This window comes from Pristis pectinata, chromosome 6, assembly GCF_009764475.1.
Source record: "Pristis pectinata isolate sPriPec2 chromosome 6, sPriPec2.1.pri, whole genome shotgun sequence".
NCBI classification, from domain to species: domain Eukaryota; kingdom Metazoa; phylum Chordata; class Chondrichthyes; order Rhinopristiformes; family Pristidae; genus Pristis; species Pristis pectinata.
In genome coordinates, this window is record NC_067410.1 from 102,915,591 (window position 1) to 102,929,240 (window position 13,650).

Genomic DNA, 13,650 nt, shown 5'->3' on the forward strand with positions numbered 1-13,650 from the left:
AAAGGATGTGAGGTACTTGGCTCAGTCATTTTGTCTGCAAGCAAATTCCACATTGTGCTCGCTCTCAGAATGAAGAAAAGTTATTTCCTTATTAGATACAACAGGAAATGAGAGGGAAGCAGATTTATCATTTCAGGCCTGGGACCTTTGAAAAGTTATTGATCTGAAACATTAACTATTACTGTGTCCACTGACACGGCCTGACCCGATCCCAGTAAGAAAGCATTTTTTTCTTTGTTTTCAGCATCCTTGGGTTTTTTGCCACTTTGTTGGTAAACAGCTTGTACGTTTGCCCTTTAGCTTTGGATTCTTCTACAAGGGGAAACATTTTCTCATCAAAGATAAAGCTGGGAAATGCTGGAAATGCTCCACAGGTCAGTCAGCATCAGTGGAGAGAGAAATGAAGGCAACTGAAACATTAATTCTGTTTCTCTCCCCACTGATGCTGACTGACTGCTGAGTATTCTAGCCTTTCCCGTTCACCACTCTTGAAGTCAATAAACTTGATGTTACCATTCTGAATGATTTGTTCACCTGTATCTCCTGATCCGTTTGCTGTTCTATCTTATTCAATTTCTTTGTTCCTGTCAGAGTGCATGAGCTCACGTTGACCTAGGTTGTTTGCCACTGAACTGCCCAGTATTTCTGGTGCTATTGCATTGTGTTGGAATCTAACTCCGTTTATTACCTCCAGTTTGGTATCATTGGAGCAAAGTTACTTGTTACTTAAAAAAAAAGATGATATCTTTATTAGTCACATGTACATCGAAACACACAGTGAAATGCATCTCTTGCGTAGTGTGTTCTGAGGGCAGCCCGCAAGTGTCGCCACGCTTCCGGCACCAACATAGCACGCCCACAACTTCCTAATCCATACATCTTTGCAATGTGGGAGGAAACCGGAGCACCCGGAGGAAACCCACGCAGACACGGGGAGAATGTACAAACTCTTTAAAGACAGTGGCCGGAATTGAACCCGGGTCGCTGGCGCTGTAATAGTGTTACGCTAACCGCTACACTACCGTGCCTAAGTCCACATCATTGATGTAGCACGAGTATCATTCACGGTCCCGGTGATGAACTGTATGAAACACCACTTTTCCAACTAAATAATGTGACACTTTACACATTCCTTTTGCTTTCTACTTTTTACCTAATTTGTCCTCCAAATTCACGTGCCCTAATCTTTGTCAAGAGCTACTTTATTGAAGCCCTCTTAAAATCCAAGGATATGACACTTTTGATTTGGTTGAGGGATAAGTTTTGGCCAGGACTCTGGAGGTGAACTCCCAAGCCCCTCTTCAGAATTGTGGCACAGAATCATTAGATCTCTTTATTGGTCACGTGTACATTGAAACACACAGTGAAATACATCTTTTTGCGTAGTGTTCTGAGGGCAGCCCGCAAGTCTCGCCACGCTTCCGGTGCCAACATAGCATGCCCACAACTTCCTAACCCTTACGTCTTTGGAATGTGGGAGGAAACCGGAGCACCCGGAGGAAACCCACGCAGACTTGGGGAGAACGTACAAACTCCTTACAGACGGCAGCCGGATTCGAACCCAGGTCGCTGGCGCTGTAAAGCGTTACACTAACCACTACACTACCGTGCCTGCCATTGGAGAGAGCAAGCTGGGTCTTGGTTTATCATTTCGCCAGAAAGATGGCATCTGGGACTAGCTTGGTGGGCATCGTGGTTGGTATTGGATGAGTTGGGCCGAAGGGCCTGGTTCCATGCTGTATCACTCTCTATGACTGACAATGCAGCTCCTCCTCAGTCCCACAGTGAAGTGTTGGCCTGAGTTTTATGTTCATGTCATGGGGATGAGGGTTGAGCCCAGAACCTCTGAGTTTTATGCAAGTTCCCAGTAAGGTACTGTACAGGTTACAGTATCTACCATTAAAGTAATTTAGGCTGGTCCCCAAAGGATTCAAAATTTCAGTTAGAATTCTGAGTTGAGAGTCGTTAATGTTGCATCTTCCGCAGACGCGGTGGCTGGAGGATTACAGCTCCAAAATCCACCGTTAAAAGGTATCCAGTGTTTGGCCAGTATGAAAACATACCCATTATCAAAGGCAAGCAGTCTTTTTTAATAGCTGTTTTGTGGTGTTTCTGAGCTGAGTTGAAAGTTGGCATGAGCCCCATGTAAGTAAGATGCCTCTGATACAGCAGTTTCTAAAGATCCAGGAAAGTTCAGGAGTAGTTTAGTGACGTGTAGCATGGATTGGCTTTTCTGTTTTCTGTGCCCATACAGACTGTGAAGCACCCATGTGCACTAACCCCATTGTCTTCTTCCCATCAACTCGCCCACCTCCCTCCCCATTTCTCCCGCCGCTCATCTCCAAGGCCAATTTGCAGTAGCTTGGATCAGATCAAATCTGTACCATCAGCTCTCCCCAGATTCGACCACTTAGCTACACACTAGGGGCAATTTACAGTGGCCATTTAACCTACCAACCCACACGTCTTTGGGATGGAGGAGGAAACCAGAGCACCCAGGGGAAACCCACACAGTCACAGGAAGTGCATCCAAACTCGCACAGACAGCACTGGAGGTCAGGATTTAATTTAACTCCAGCTGGGTCACTGGAGCTTTGAGGCAGCATCTCCACTAGTCGCACTGTTTTGCCACCCACATTGGAATGAGGGCTTGTTGAAATGCCAGCTGGATTGAATTGAATTGGAATTGGTTTATTATTGGCACATGTACAGTGAAAAACTTGTCTTGCATACCGTTCATACAGATCAATTTATTGCACAGTGCATTGAGGTAGTACAAAGTAAAACAATAACAGAATGCAGAATAGTGTAACAGTTACAGAGAAAGTGCAGTGCAGGTAGACAATAGGTGCAAGGCCATAATGAGGTAGATTGTAAGGTCAAGAGTCCATTTTATCATACTAGGGAACCATTCAATAGTCTTATAACAGCGGGACAGAAGCTGTCCTTGAGCCTGGTGGTACGTGCTTTCAGGCTTTTGTACTGGAATTGGTTTATCACCGATATAGTGAAAAGCTTTTGTTAGCATGCCATCCAGACAGATCATTCCGTATATAGGTACTTCATGGTAGTAAGGATGGATCTGAGAACTGAAATAAAGAATGTCAGAGAGACACAAAAGATGTTTTAAATTGAGCACTTGTCCAGTGGAGTGAGGCAAAGGTAATCTTCCAAAGCTGTTGTGCAGAAGGGAATGCTGATTTTGTTAAATTGTTATTAGGCTGAGAAAACAGTTCAGCAATTACAAGGATTATGCGTCAAAAATATACTAGTACATTGGTATTGGTTTATTATTGTCACTTGTACCGAGGTACAGTGGAAAACTTGTCTTGCATACCGATCATACAGGTCAATTCATTACACGGTGCAGTTACATTGAGTTAGTACAGAGTGCATTGAGGTAGTACAGGTAAAAACAATAACTGTACAGAGTAAAGTGTCACAGCAACAGAGAAAGTGCAGTGCAATAAGGTGCAAGGTCACAACAAGGTAGATCATGAGGTCAGAGTCCATCTCATCGTATAAGGGAACCATTCAATAGTCTTATCCAGGTCCCCCCCAGGTTACGACAAGGTTCTGTTCCGGAGAACTGTTCATAACCCGACCAATTCGCAAGTCGAAACCCACCCCACCCCACCCAGCAATATATTTAAATAAAAACATAGGCCAACCAAGTGCAACATTTATGTAAAACCAGGGTGTTTAACTCAACCATTCAGATATTGCCACGAACCAAGTTCCTGCATGCCAGGGAATGCCTGCAGCTCCTCAGCAGCCAGCAGATCCATCCCACCAATCTCCCAAACGCTCGCTCGTACGTATGGGCTGCACATAAGCATGCAGTGGTGGGGGTCAGATTCGGTGGCATTGTGGTTAGGTTACCAGAGAAGTAGCCTGAGGTTCTGGACAAAGACACAAGTTGAAGTCCCACCATGGCAGATGGGAGATTTAAATTCAGGTGATTCAATAAATCTGGAATTTAAAAAAAAATGTTCATCTCATCTTTGGTCTGGCCTATCCACAACTCGACACCCATCAATGTGACTATTAACCAACCCGCTCAGTTCAGGGGCAACTGGGGGATAGACAATAAGTGTCGTGTTGCTAGTGATGTCCACATTCCAGGAATGAATGATCAGAAAGAACACACACATTCTCACTTGCGCACATGCAGTGGTTGAACATTTAGTAACAAACTAAGAATATCTCTTCCTGAGGCACAAGTTTAGAGGCTTGTAGATCTAGCACAGGAATGAGCCCAAGTGAAAATTCCATTGCTTGCCAGTGTGATCCAGGGCTGAAGTTGAAGGGAACAGCTGCCAGTTATCTGCTGAGATAACATGATTAAGAATAGCAGGGTTATTTAAAGCCTAAACCATGAATGAAGTCTTCCCTGAATAAAACTGAACAAAAGCCTCCCTCCCTTCAGCTTCCTAGGCCCTAGCTGATAGGACACAACCTCGGCCCCTGGAGATACTGGGGAGTTGTGTCAACTTCTCTGGAACCACCCCCTCTCCTCTGCTCAGTGCCATTCTGGTCCTGGGCAGAGCCAATGTACCAGAGGTATACTGGGCTGTGATCACAAGACCTTAATGCGGCCAAAGGGGACCCCTGCCTTGCATCCAGGGCTTTCTCCCCTCAGAGACAGAAGCAGAGCTGTAGGCCTGAATTAAGGAACAGCAGACCGAAGGTCTAATGGAAGATTTAGAAAGGGGTTTGGGCAGCACAGTGGTGCAGGTAGTAGAGCTGCTGCCTCGCAGCTCCAGTGACCCGGGTTCAATCCTGAGCTAGGGGTTTGGGCAGCACAGTGGTGCAGGTAGTAGAGCTGCTGCCTCGCAGCTCCAGTGACCCGGGTTCAATCCTGAGCTCAGGTGTGTTATGTTTGTTCCTCATCAAGAGACAAACTTCGCGTGGGTTTAACATCTGAACATTTTTATTAACCAACACCACAGACTGGCTTGCTTTCCCTCTCTTTTTACAGCCTCCTCCTGTTCCCCCATGTGACCCCTTGCATTGCCTACTGGGAACTGTCGTTCTTTATTATAACCACATAATAACACAGGGTGCAGTCTGTGTTGGAATTTGCATGTTCTTACCGTGACTGCATGGGTTTCCCATTTCATCCCACATCCCAGGTTGGTAGATTGATTGGCCACTGGAAATTTGTCCCTAGTGTGGAGATGAGTGGGAGAATCTTGGGGGTAGGGAGTTGATGTGGAGAGAATAAAATGCGTTAGTCATAAGAGCACCAAATCGGGCCATTCAGCCCAACTGATCCATGCTGACCAAGATCTAAGCTAGTCCCATTTGCCCACATTTGGCTCATATCCCTCTAAACCTTCCCCATCCATGTACCTGTCCAAATCCCTTTTTAAATGTTGTTAATATACCTGCCTCAAAGTTAGGGTGAGGTAAGGGTAGGAAAATGATGCTTGACGGTTGACACAGGCTTAGTGGATCGGAGGGCCCATTTCCTAGGGGTCTCCCTGACTTCTGAAGTTATCCGACTTGCCTTGTGGAGAACCTCTGTAGTTGGAGTTGCCCCCTCTGTCGTGGGAGGGGGGTTTATTGGTGCACACCTGGTGCTGGCTTTTTGAGGTGATTCATGAACTGCAAGGAAACGAGCCGGAGACTGGGAACAATGTTCGTCACATCGCAAGCAGCACTGGACTTTAGTTCCCTTGGTCTGCCTCTTAGGCACTCCCCCAGATTCCTGCAGAACTTGTCTCTGCTGTCTTTTGTTTGACCTACGTGCCCTAGAAGGCAGACAGTCCCTTGAGCAAAGCTCGATAAAATTGACCCCTTTTAGTGGTTGTGTTGATGAACTAACTCACTGGTATGAGTGTGATGTGACCGTCCTGCTGCTTCTAGTGAGGCTGTTACCCTGTCTCCAGCACAGTTGCACTAAATACTTCCACAATGGAAATGTTGATGACTAGAACCAAAGTTGTACTGGCAGGAAAAAGTGTGAGACTGGGGAAATCTTTGACCTTATTTTGAATAAGAAACTGTATACAGTGTCTGACACCCATTTACAGTAGGCATTATAACTTGCTTTCTGTTAGTGGGTTGGGACAGCTGCCTGTGTTTATGAAAGGCAGTGTTTGGTAGGAGTGCTACGGCCAGTCAAACTGAGCTGATTGGTTAATCTCTCTGTCAATTAAGATTGGTGACCACACTGCTGTAAATGATGGTGAGTAATTTTGTGCACACAATTTATGTGTAATATCTGTCACTCACTGTTTATTTGGGACAAATTACCTTGCTTTCAATGGATACAAATGTTGCTGCAACTTGTTTCTTCTGCTCTTTGAACAAACTTTTCTTCTGAGTAAATTGACTTTATTTTCTGAGTCATACACTTCATCCTGCCTCCGACACATTGGCTGTTGCAATACTGTCAATAAATACTGTCATGTCAAGTTGAGTTTATCGTCATGTGCACAAGTACGGTGAGGTACAGTACAATGACAAGCTTGCTTGCAGCAGCATTACAGCCACATAGTTACAAACAACACACAGCATATAAATTATACATAAAATTATACCATGCATTGAAAAAAAGACTGTGCAAAAGCAAGACCTTAGTATATAACAGAAGACACAATCGAAGGCAGATCCATGGAAGTGCAAGAGGTGGTCCACAGTGTTCTGTTGCTGAGGTAGGGTTAGGGTTGTGCAGGTCGGTTCAAGAACCTGATGGTTGTAGGAAAGTCGCTGTTCCTGAACCTGATGGTGTGGGACTTCTGAAAATGACTGCGGTTCATGGTACGACACCTGTTCTGCTGTGAATTAAATTGTGTCATCTAATCTAATTGATGTGTGGGGTTTGCACATTCTCCCTGTGACCGCGTGAGTTTCCTCCCACATTGAAAGATATGGGTTGGTAGGTCGATTGGCTGCTGTAAATTACCCCTGGCGTGTAGGTTTGTGGTAGAGTCTGGGGAGAGTTGACGGGAATGTGTAGGATTAATGTAAATGGGGGTGCTTGAAGGTCAATGCAGACTCAACGGGCCGTAAGGCCTGATTCCATGTTGTATGCCTCTACGACATCCGTAACACATAATATAATGCTCTGAACACATTGTGTGTAAGCTCATATCCTTGCTGTATGTCACCTGGTGCAGTCATACAACCTTATTCTGTGTCATCTAGTGTAGACTCTACTATAGTGTAGGCCAGGCACAGAAGGATGCAGGCAAATGGGAATAGTGTAGATGAGCAAAATGAGAGAAACAAAAAACTGCAGATGCTGGAATCTAGATGAAATCCGAGCCCAGCACGATGCCAGGCTCTTTTCCTGCCGCCTCCACCTCCATGCCTTCTTCGGTAAGGAGTCCTCTCCCCCTTCGAATGACCTGTTCTCCAGCCTCCAGCCCTTCCACCTGGACTCCCCCACCAAGCCCGTTACCTTCCCTGGACCTATTCATGGCCAACTGTCGGCACGACATCAGCCATCTTGACTTTCCTGCTCCCCCCACCCACTCCACCCTTACCCCTTCTGACCACTCTGCTCGCCACCCTCTGCACCAACCCTGCCGTTGTCATCAAACCAGCCGACAAAGGTGGTGCCCTGGTAGTCTGGTGCACTGACCTCTACCTTGCAGAGGCCAGACGCTAACTCTCAGACAGTTCCTTCTACCTACCCCTCAACCATGACCCCACCAAGGACCACCAGGACATTATCTCCCGCACCATCACCGACCTCACCACCTCAGGAGATCTCCTCACCCTTCCCCCCACGTAGCTACCAGCATGATAGTCCTGGATTTCATCAAGATGAGCAAAATGGTTAGCATGAATGTGGTGGGCCAAAGGGTCTGTTTCTGTGCTGTCCAACTCTATGACTTATCCTTATTCCCTGGTGGCCTCTTTTGGTCTTATTATGGTATAACCTTGCATCCTTATTATCTGTTTCTCGCCATTATCATACATTCTTATTCAGTGTGACATGGGATAACCTTACTACATTACATGAAGATGCTTCAGCATTAAATGGTATCATCCTCCATGCCTTGCAAAATGAAAATCTTCAATTTACTGCAACATTTATCCCCGAGAATTGTTCATTTCTCATAGTGTGACTTTTTAAAATTATTAACTAGAAATGATTATTAATACCTTGTGTTAAATGTGCGCAGATACGGTCCTGATGCCAAGGTGGTTCACTTTCTTGGTAACATCAAACCATGGAACTACTCCTACGACTCAAAGACAAAATGTGTGACAAGTGCTGTTCACGACAGTTCATCAATTGTTCACACTGAATTCGTCAGTATGTGGTGGGACACCTTCACATCTATTCAGCCTATGCTTACAGAATATGGTGTCTCAAAGAACATCAGTCCTGACAAACAAGAGGTAGGCTGCAAATAGAAATGTGGAAATAAGTATGCTTGGAAACTAACAGGAGATTTTAACAATCTGGATATCAACTAACATGTAGACAAGTGGCTAAAACGATTTAACACCATTTAACAGTGTGAGTAGCAGATTTTCCTTTATTTTGGGACCAGTAGCTCTCCATTTGGAGTCTGTCAGTAAATTAACTGAGTGCACATTTTAAAAGCTGTTATCTTTATTGAATGAATTCACACCAAAAAGTGAGTAGTAATTAAATGGTGAGGGAACATTTAGCAGTCAGTTTTACTAATTATTAGCTTCTGAATTGTACATTCATGATGGTTTAGGACCCAGTTCTTGCCTTGTTGAACATCAGACATAAACACCTGTCCAGTTTCTGCCTGGTTCTTGATCTCTGGTATGTGTTGTAAGATGTGAAACAACAGTGATATTAAATGGAATAGTGCACTCATGGCTCACTCTAACTCGCTTGACCTAGTAACTTGTTTAAAAAAGCAAACTGTTAAGGTGTTCTATAGACTGACCTTCACCACCCACCAGCTTCCCAATGTCCCCCAATGCCTTCCTAGAGTCAAAAAGACATACAATAAGGAAACAAACCCCATGGCCCACCACGTTTACGCTAATCCCATTTACCAGCACGCACTCTGCAGCCTACAATGCCGTGGCGAGTCAAGTGCTCGTCCAAATGCTCCTTGTATGTTGTGGGAGTAGCTGCCTGCAGGCAATGCATTCCAGATTGCAGCCAACCTCTGGGTGAAAAGATTCTTCTTCGGATCTCCTCTAAACCTCTTACTCCTCTCATTTAAACCTGTGTCCTCTGATCTTAGACTCTTCTGCTATGGGGATAATTTTCTTACTGTATCCTCTCTTTCTCCCTTCCTGGAGAGAAATTTTGTGGTTTGAAATATGATGACCACTAGTTTAAAATTTGAGGGTATAGTGCATGGGCAGAGTCTTCATTGGCATCTCCCTGATACTTGTTATTTGCCGGTCCAGGAAAGGCTGGGGTGCCCTTCTTGGGCCTCCCAAAAAATTGTCCAATCTGCTGCTGGCATAATTGGGTTTCTAAGCTTCCCTACCCTGCACCCTAATTACACCCCACCCCAGACCCTAATGAGAGGGTCTCCACAGGGGAAGCACCCAACGGAGTCGCACGTATTTGTTCACTGCCAATCTAACTCCAACCCCTTGACCATTGTGCTGCCATCAAAGTTCAAGACCCCTGTTGGGTATTGACTCCTAGACATCGGCTGCGTGTTGGTTTTAAAGTCTAAGGTGTCAGTCCTTTGGAAGCTGGTTGAGATGAGGAGCGATTGTTGTTTGCAGTAAACTGATGTGCAACTTCCCACATTGACTCTTTTTCTCTGTCTTTACAAATATGTCTGGCAACCTTTCAGCAGTCATGCCTGGTCTATTCACTGGCTTTCACTTGTGGCTTGCCATTCTGTAGGAAGGTATGCTAATCTTCAAAGGTCCCTGTCCCTTTTACGATTCTCATTCAACTTTGGTTTGGTTAACTAAGTTAAAACGATTTGTTTCTGGGGAAGCTCTTGCTACCTCAATCACTAAAGATTATCCATATTAATGGCCTGATGTGTGCATGGATGATTATTTCACGTGCTTTTTTGTTTAAAATTTTAAATAGTTATTGGTTCAAACCTACATCGCTGATGAGAGATGGATTAAGCATAACTTACCCAATGCCTCCCAATGTTGTACAATGCAAGTTTTGTACAGGGGAGTTAGTTAAACATTTAAAGCAGTCACAATTGTTCCAAAGTCTTTTCAAGAGGTTGACATTATGCAATTAATATCTTCCTCTAATCCACAGGAGGAGAAGTTGAGTGAAGCCATCTCCCACCTTTCTGTCAGCCCACCTCCCCCACCCGCCCCAATGATCTCCTCGGAAGAGCGTCGGAAAAATTGGGAACAGGGTCAAGCTGATTTCATGGGAGTAGATTCTTTCCAGAACATCCAGAAGAAGCTGGATACGTACTTGAATTAAAGGCTGCTCACTGAACACCTGCTGTGGCTGACCAGCAAGAACTGAATACAGAAGGTCTTTAGCGTCTAGGCTGGAGTTCAGTGCATGGTTGGTTTGTACTTGGCCTATTAGTGACATGGTTTGAGAGGGGTGTCTTCATCTGGTTGTCACCTCGAGGCTGCAGCTCTGTAGTGAGAATGTGACAAAGCCCGAGAAGATCGAATTTTAAATTCCTGAAGCAAATCTCCTCCCAGTGTTAAATCCTCAGCACATCACCACACTGCCTCCTACTGTAATACTACTCCAGAACAATACTGCTGTTTGCTTAACTTAGTAAGACACACTTAATTAAACTTCAGCACTATTACAGACGCTGAATTTTACAGTGCTGCCAGTATTTTTACAAATGTTTAAATTAGCTGCAACATTGCATGAAGGAATATAATTGTGTCCTTCCCTTTCCATCAGCTTTTCCAAGGAAATACTGTGCCCCATGTCCAATGACAAAAATAATTTTATCTTTGAGTCTTAATCATATATAGAAACCTAGAGGTGAGATTTCTGTGCACAATACATAGACAGTACCTTGCAAAATTTACAAGGAACTCTCCCAAACTTTTATGACATTTTGTTCTGTGACTAAACTACTGACCATCAATTTTTAAGTGTATCATAGTACTTTAACCACAAAATAAACTTGTTTGAAATAGCTGCAAATTCTTTTCAATAAAAGTATCTGCCCCCTTGCTTTGATTCTGTTGGAATCTGTGTGAAATTTGAGACATTTTATCAACTGCCATTTTCAAAATGTTAAAAGATGGATGTAAAAAGAAAACCATATCTTACCTTCATGACTTTAGAATATCCCAAGTGCTTTATAACCAATGAAATACTTTTATGGGCAAATATTGTATTCATTACAAGGTTCAAATATGGAGCAGTCCAGCCTGTGCATTGTTAGCTCCCACAGTGGCAATGTAACCTTTTTTATTTGCCGTGATAAACATTGTTTGGAATGCAATTCTTTGAAATTTTGCTGCAGGATATCAAAAGTCTACTTGCATGGTAAGATGGAAGTCTCAGTTTAACAAATGTGAAAGGTGACATATGTGACACAGTAGAGCATCAACCTAGATTTTGTGATTGAGTCTCTAATTTAGGGCTTGAACTCTCAACCTTCTGCTCAAACTGGAGAGGGAGGAGTCTTAATACTGATCCATGGCTTTTGTTATAATCATGCAACAGAATGAATGAGATTTTGCAGAGAATTGAAGAAATTCAGTTAGTAAACAAGCTGTGTCTCGAACAGACAAGATCAATGATTTATCATCAGCAGTCTGGAGTTACAGGGACATGCTACTGATGGGTGAAGCAAGGGGTTGTACATATTGGGAATAGGGGTTGCACTGCCAATGATGTGCTCTAAGTGAAGAGAATGACATGGGCAGCGTGTCACTATTTGTTGATGTGTGTTAAGGGTAAGCTAGTTCCCACTTGCGTAACCAGCCCTGACATACGTGCTCGAAGTGTGAAGCAATCAGGAAATGCCATTAATTTCTCTCTTTTTATCAGTTCTCTCCAGAACACTGTACTGCAGCACAAGGAAACCTTATTCCTTTTCGCAGTACGATGCTCGTAAAGTCTTCATAACCAAGATGATGAAAATCTAGATTCTTTTAACATTGGGGTAGTATATAATTCTAGTCAGGCACAAATCAAACACTTGAATCGCCAGCACGTGGAAGACTATGGACCAAATGGGATTAGTATAAATAGTCAGCATGGACATGCTGGGTGAAGGGCCTGTTTCTGTGCTTTGTGACTCTGACAAGTGAACTTGCCGCTGATCACGGATGGAAACTCCTTTGCTTTTATTTTCCACTGTTGTCGGTGCTAAGTGCATGACACCAATGGGAATTTGCTGACTTTGTAAGGCAGGGTTTTGGGTGTTTTAATGCTGGAAAGAGCAAGGGGCTGGAGTGTGACAGTGGGCACTGCTATTTTCTAGAGGGCTAACCTTACAAATTTGTTAATCTGAGACTTCCATATGGTAGATTTTTGAAATCCTATAGCAACATTTCAAAGAATAGGGTACTAGTTAATATTTATCATCGAGGTAGGATGGGTAGCCTGGTGAAGCTAGTCATGAAGCTCACTCATGTTCACATGCTCCAAAGCAAGGCTTAAATTTGACTGTTTCTCTTGGGTATTAATGAATGTTTGTGTCAGGGTTGCATACTTGTCAGCTAGGAGGAGAAATTGAGCATGTTGGCCATATTACAAAGAAATGACTGTGCTGACTCAAACTGGGCACTTGGCATTCTCATTTCTTGCTCCTTTTCTTGCTTCATGTTTAGCATTCCTCATTTTTCTTTATTTTTCTTTGCATGATTCTTAATTCTTTGCAAAGTTCCTTAGTACACTGCACTTTAGGGGAACGGTAGCATAGTGATCAACTTACTGGACTAGCAACCAAAGTTAGATCTAAAGTTCAAATCCCACAATGGCTGCCAGGAAATTTAAATTCAACTAATTAAACCTGGAACTAAAAAGTTAGTCTCAGTAATGGTAACCATGAAACCAGAGGATTTATTGTCATTTCATATCTGGATCACTAATGCCCTGCATGGAAGGAAATCAGCACTCTGTACCTGGTATGGCCTATATGTAACTCCATATCTACTGGTTGGGGATGGATAATAAAAGCTGGCATTCCCAGTAACATCCATATTCTGTAGCAGACAAATCTTTTTTTACGGCTGTAATTTTTGCAAAGCTTGGTCCCTTCCCTTGCGATGTACATTTTCTTCCTGAAACTCTAAAGCCACATTAAGTCATAATTCATACAAGATTTAAGTTCTGCTGCAGCCAGTGTTGTAGTTTTTGCACATTTCTAAACCTCAGTAGGTATCTAAGTTGAAGGGTATCCTACCAAGCTTGAGCTAGATCCTTAATATATGGTGTAAAACATCTGGCTCAGGGGGATTTGTCAGGTTACCTCTGATTCATTGGAACCTACACAAGCTTCTCTGTCTCACTGTATCAGCTTTAGGAACTACTCCATTGGCACGGCTCGTGGAGCTACTGCTGCACAGTTCCAGGGACCTGGTTTCAATCCTGACCCCAGGTGCTCTCTGCAAGGAGTTTGCACGTTCTCCCTGTGCCCGTAGGGGTTTCCTCCCACATCCGAAGGGTGTGCAGACTGGCAGGTTAAATGGCCACTGTAAATTGCTCCTAGTCTGAGGTGTACAAGATGATAAGAGGCATAGATCGAGTGGACAGTCAGAGACTTTTTCCCA

At 43.8% G+C, this 13,650-nt stretch overlaps 1 protein-coding gene across 2 annotated transcripts in view; it reads left to right on the forward strand.

Moving 5' to 3' along the window:
• gyg1a (glycogenin 1a) overlaps positions 1 to 11,098 on the forward strand; it is a 70,869-nt gene extending 59,771 nt beyond the window's left edge. Inside the window, exons 6-8 of one of the 2 annotated variants that reach the window (XM_052017498.1) lie at positions 8,142 to 8,361; positions 9,765 to 9,821; positions 10,199 to 11,098. In XM_052017498.1, the coding sequence (XP_051873458.1) occupies positions 8,142 to 8,361; positions 9,765 to 9,821; positions 10,199 to 10,372 (451 nt within the window). In that variant the 3' untranslated portion in view covers positions 10,373 to 11,098. The remainder of the gene's footprint in view (positions 1 to 8,141; positions 8,362 to 9,764; positions 9,822 to 10,198) is intronic. The other variant, XM_052017499.1, reaches the window with a different exon arrangement.
• Positions 11,099 to 13,650: the final 2,552 nt, after the last annotated feature.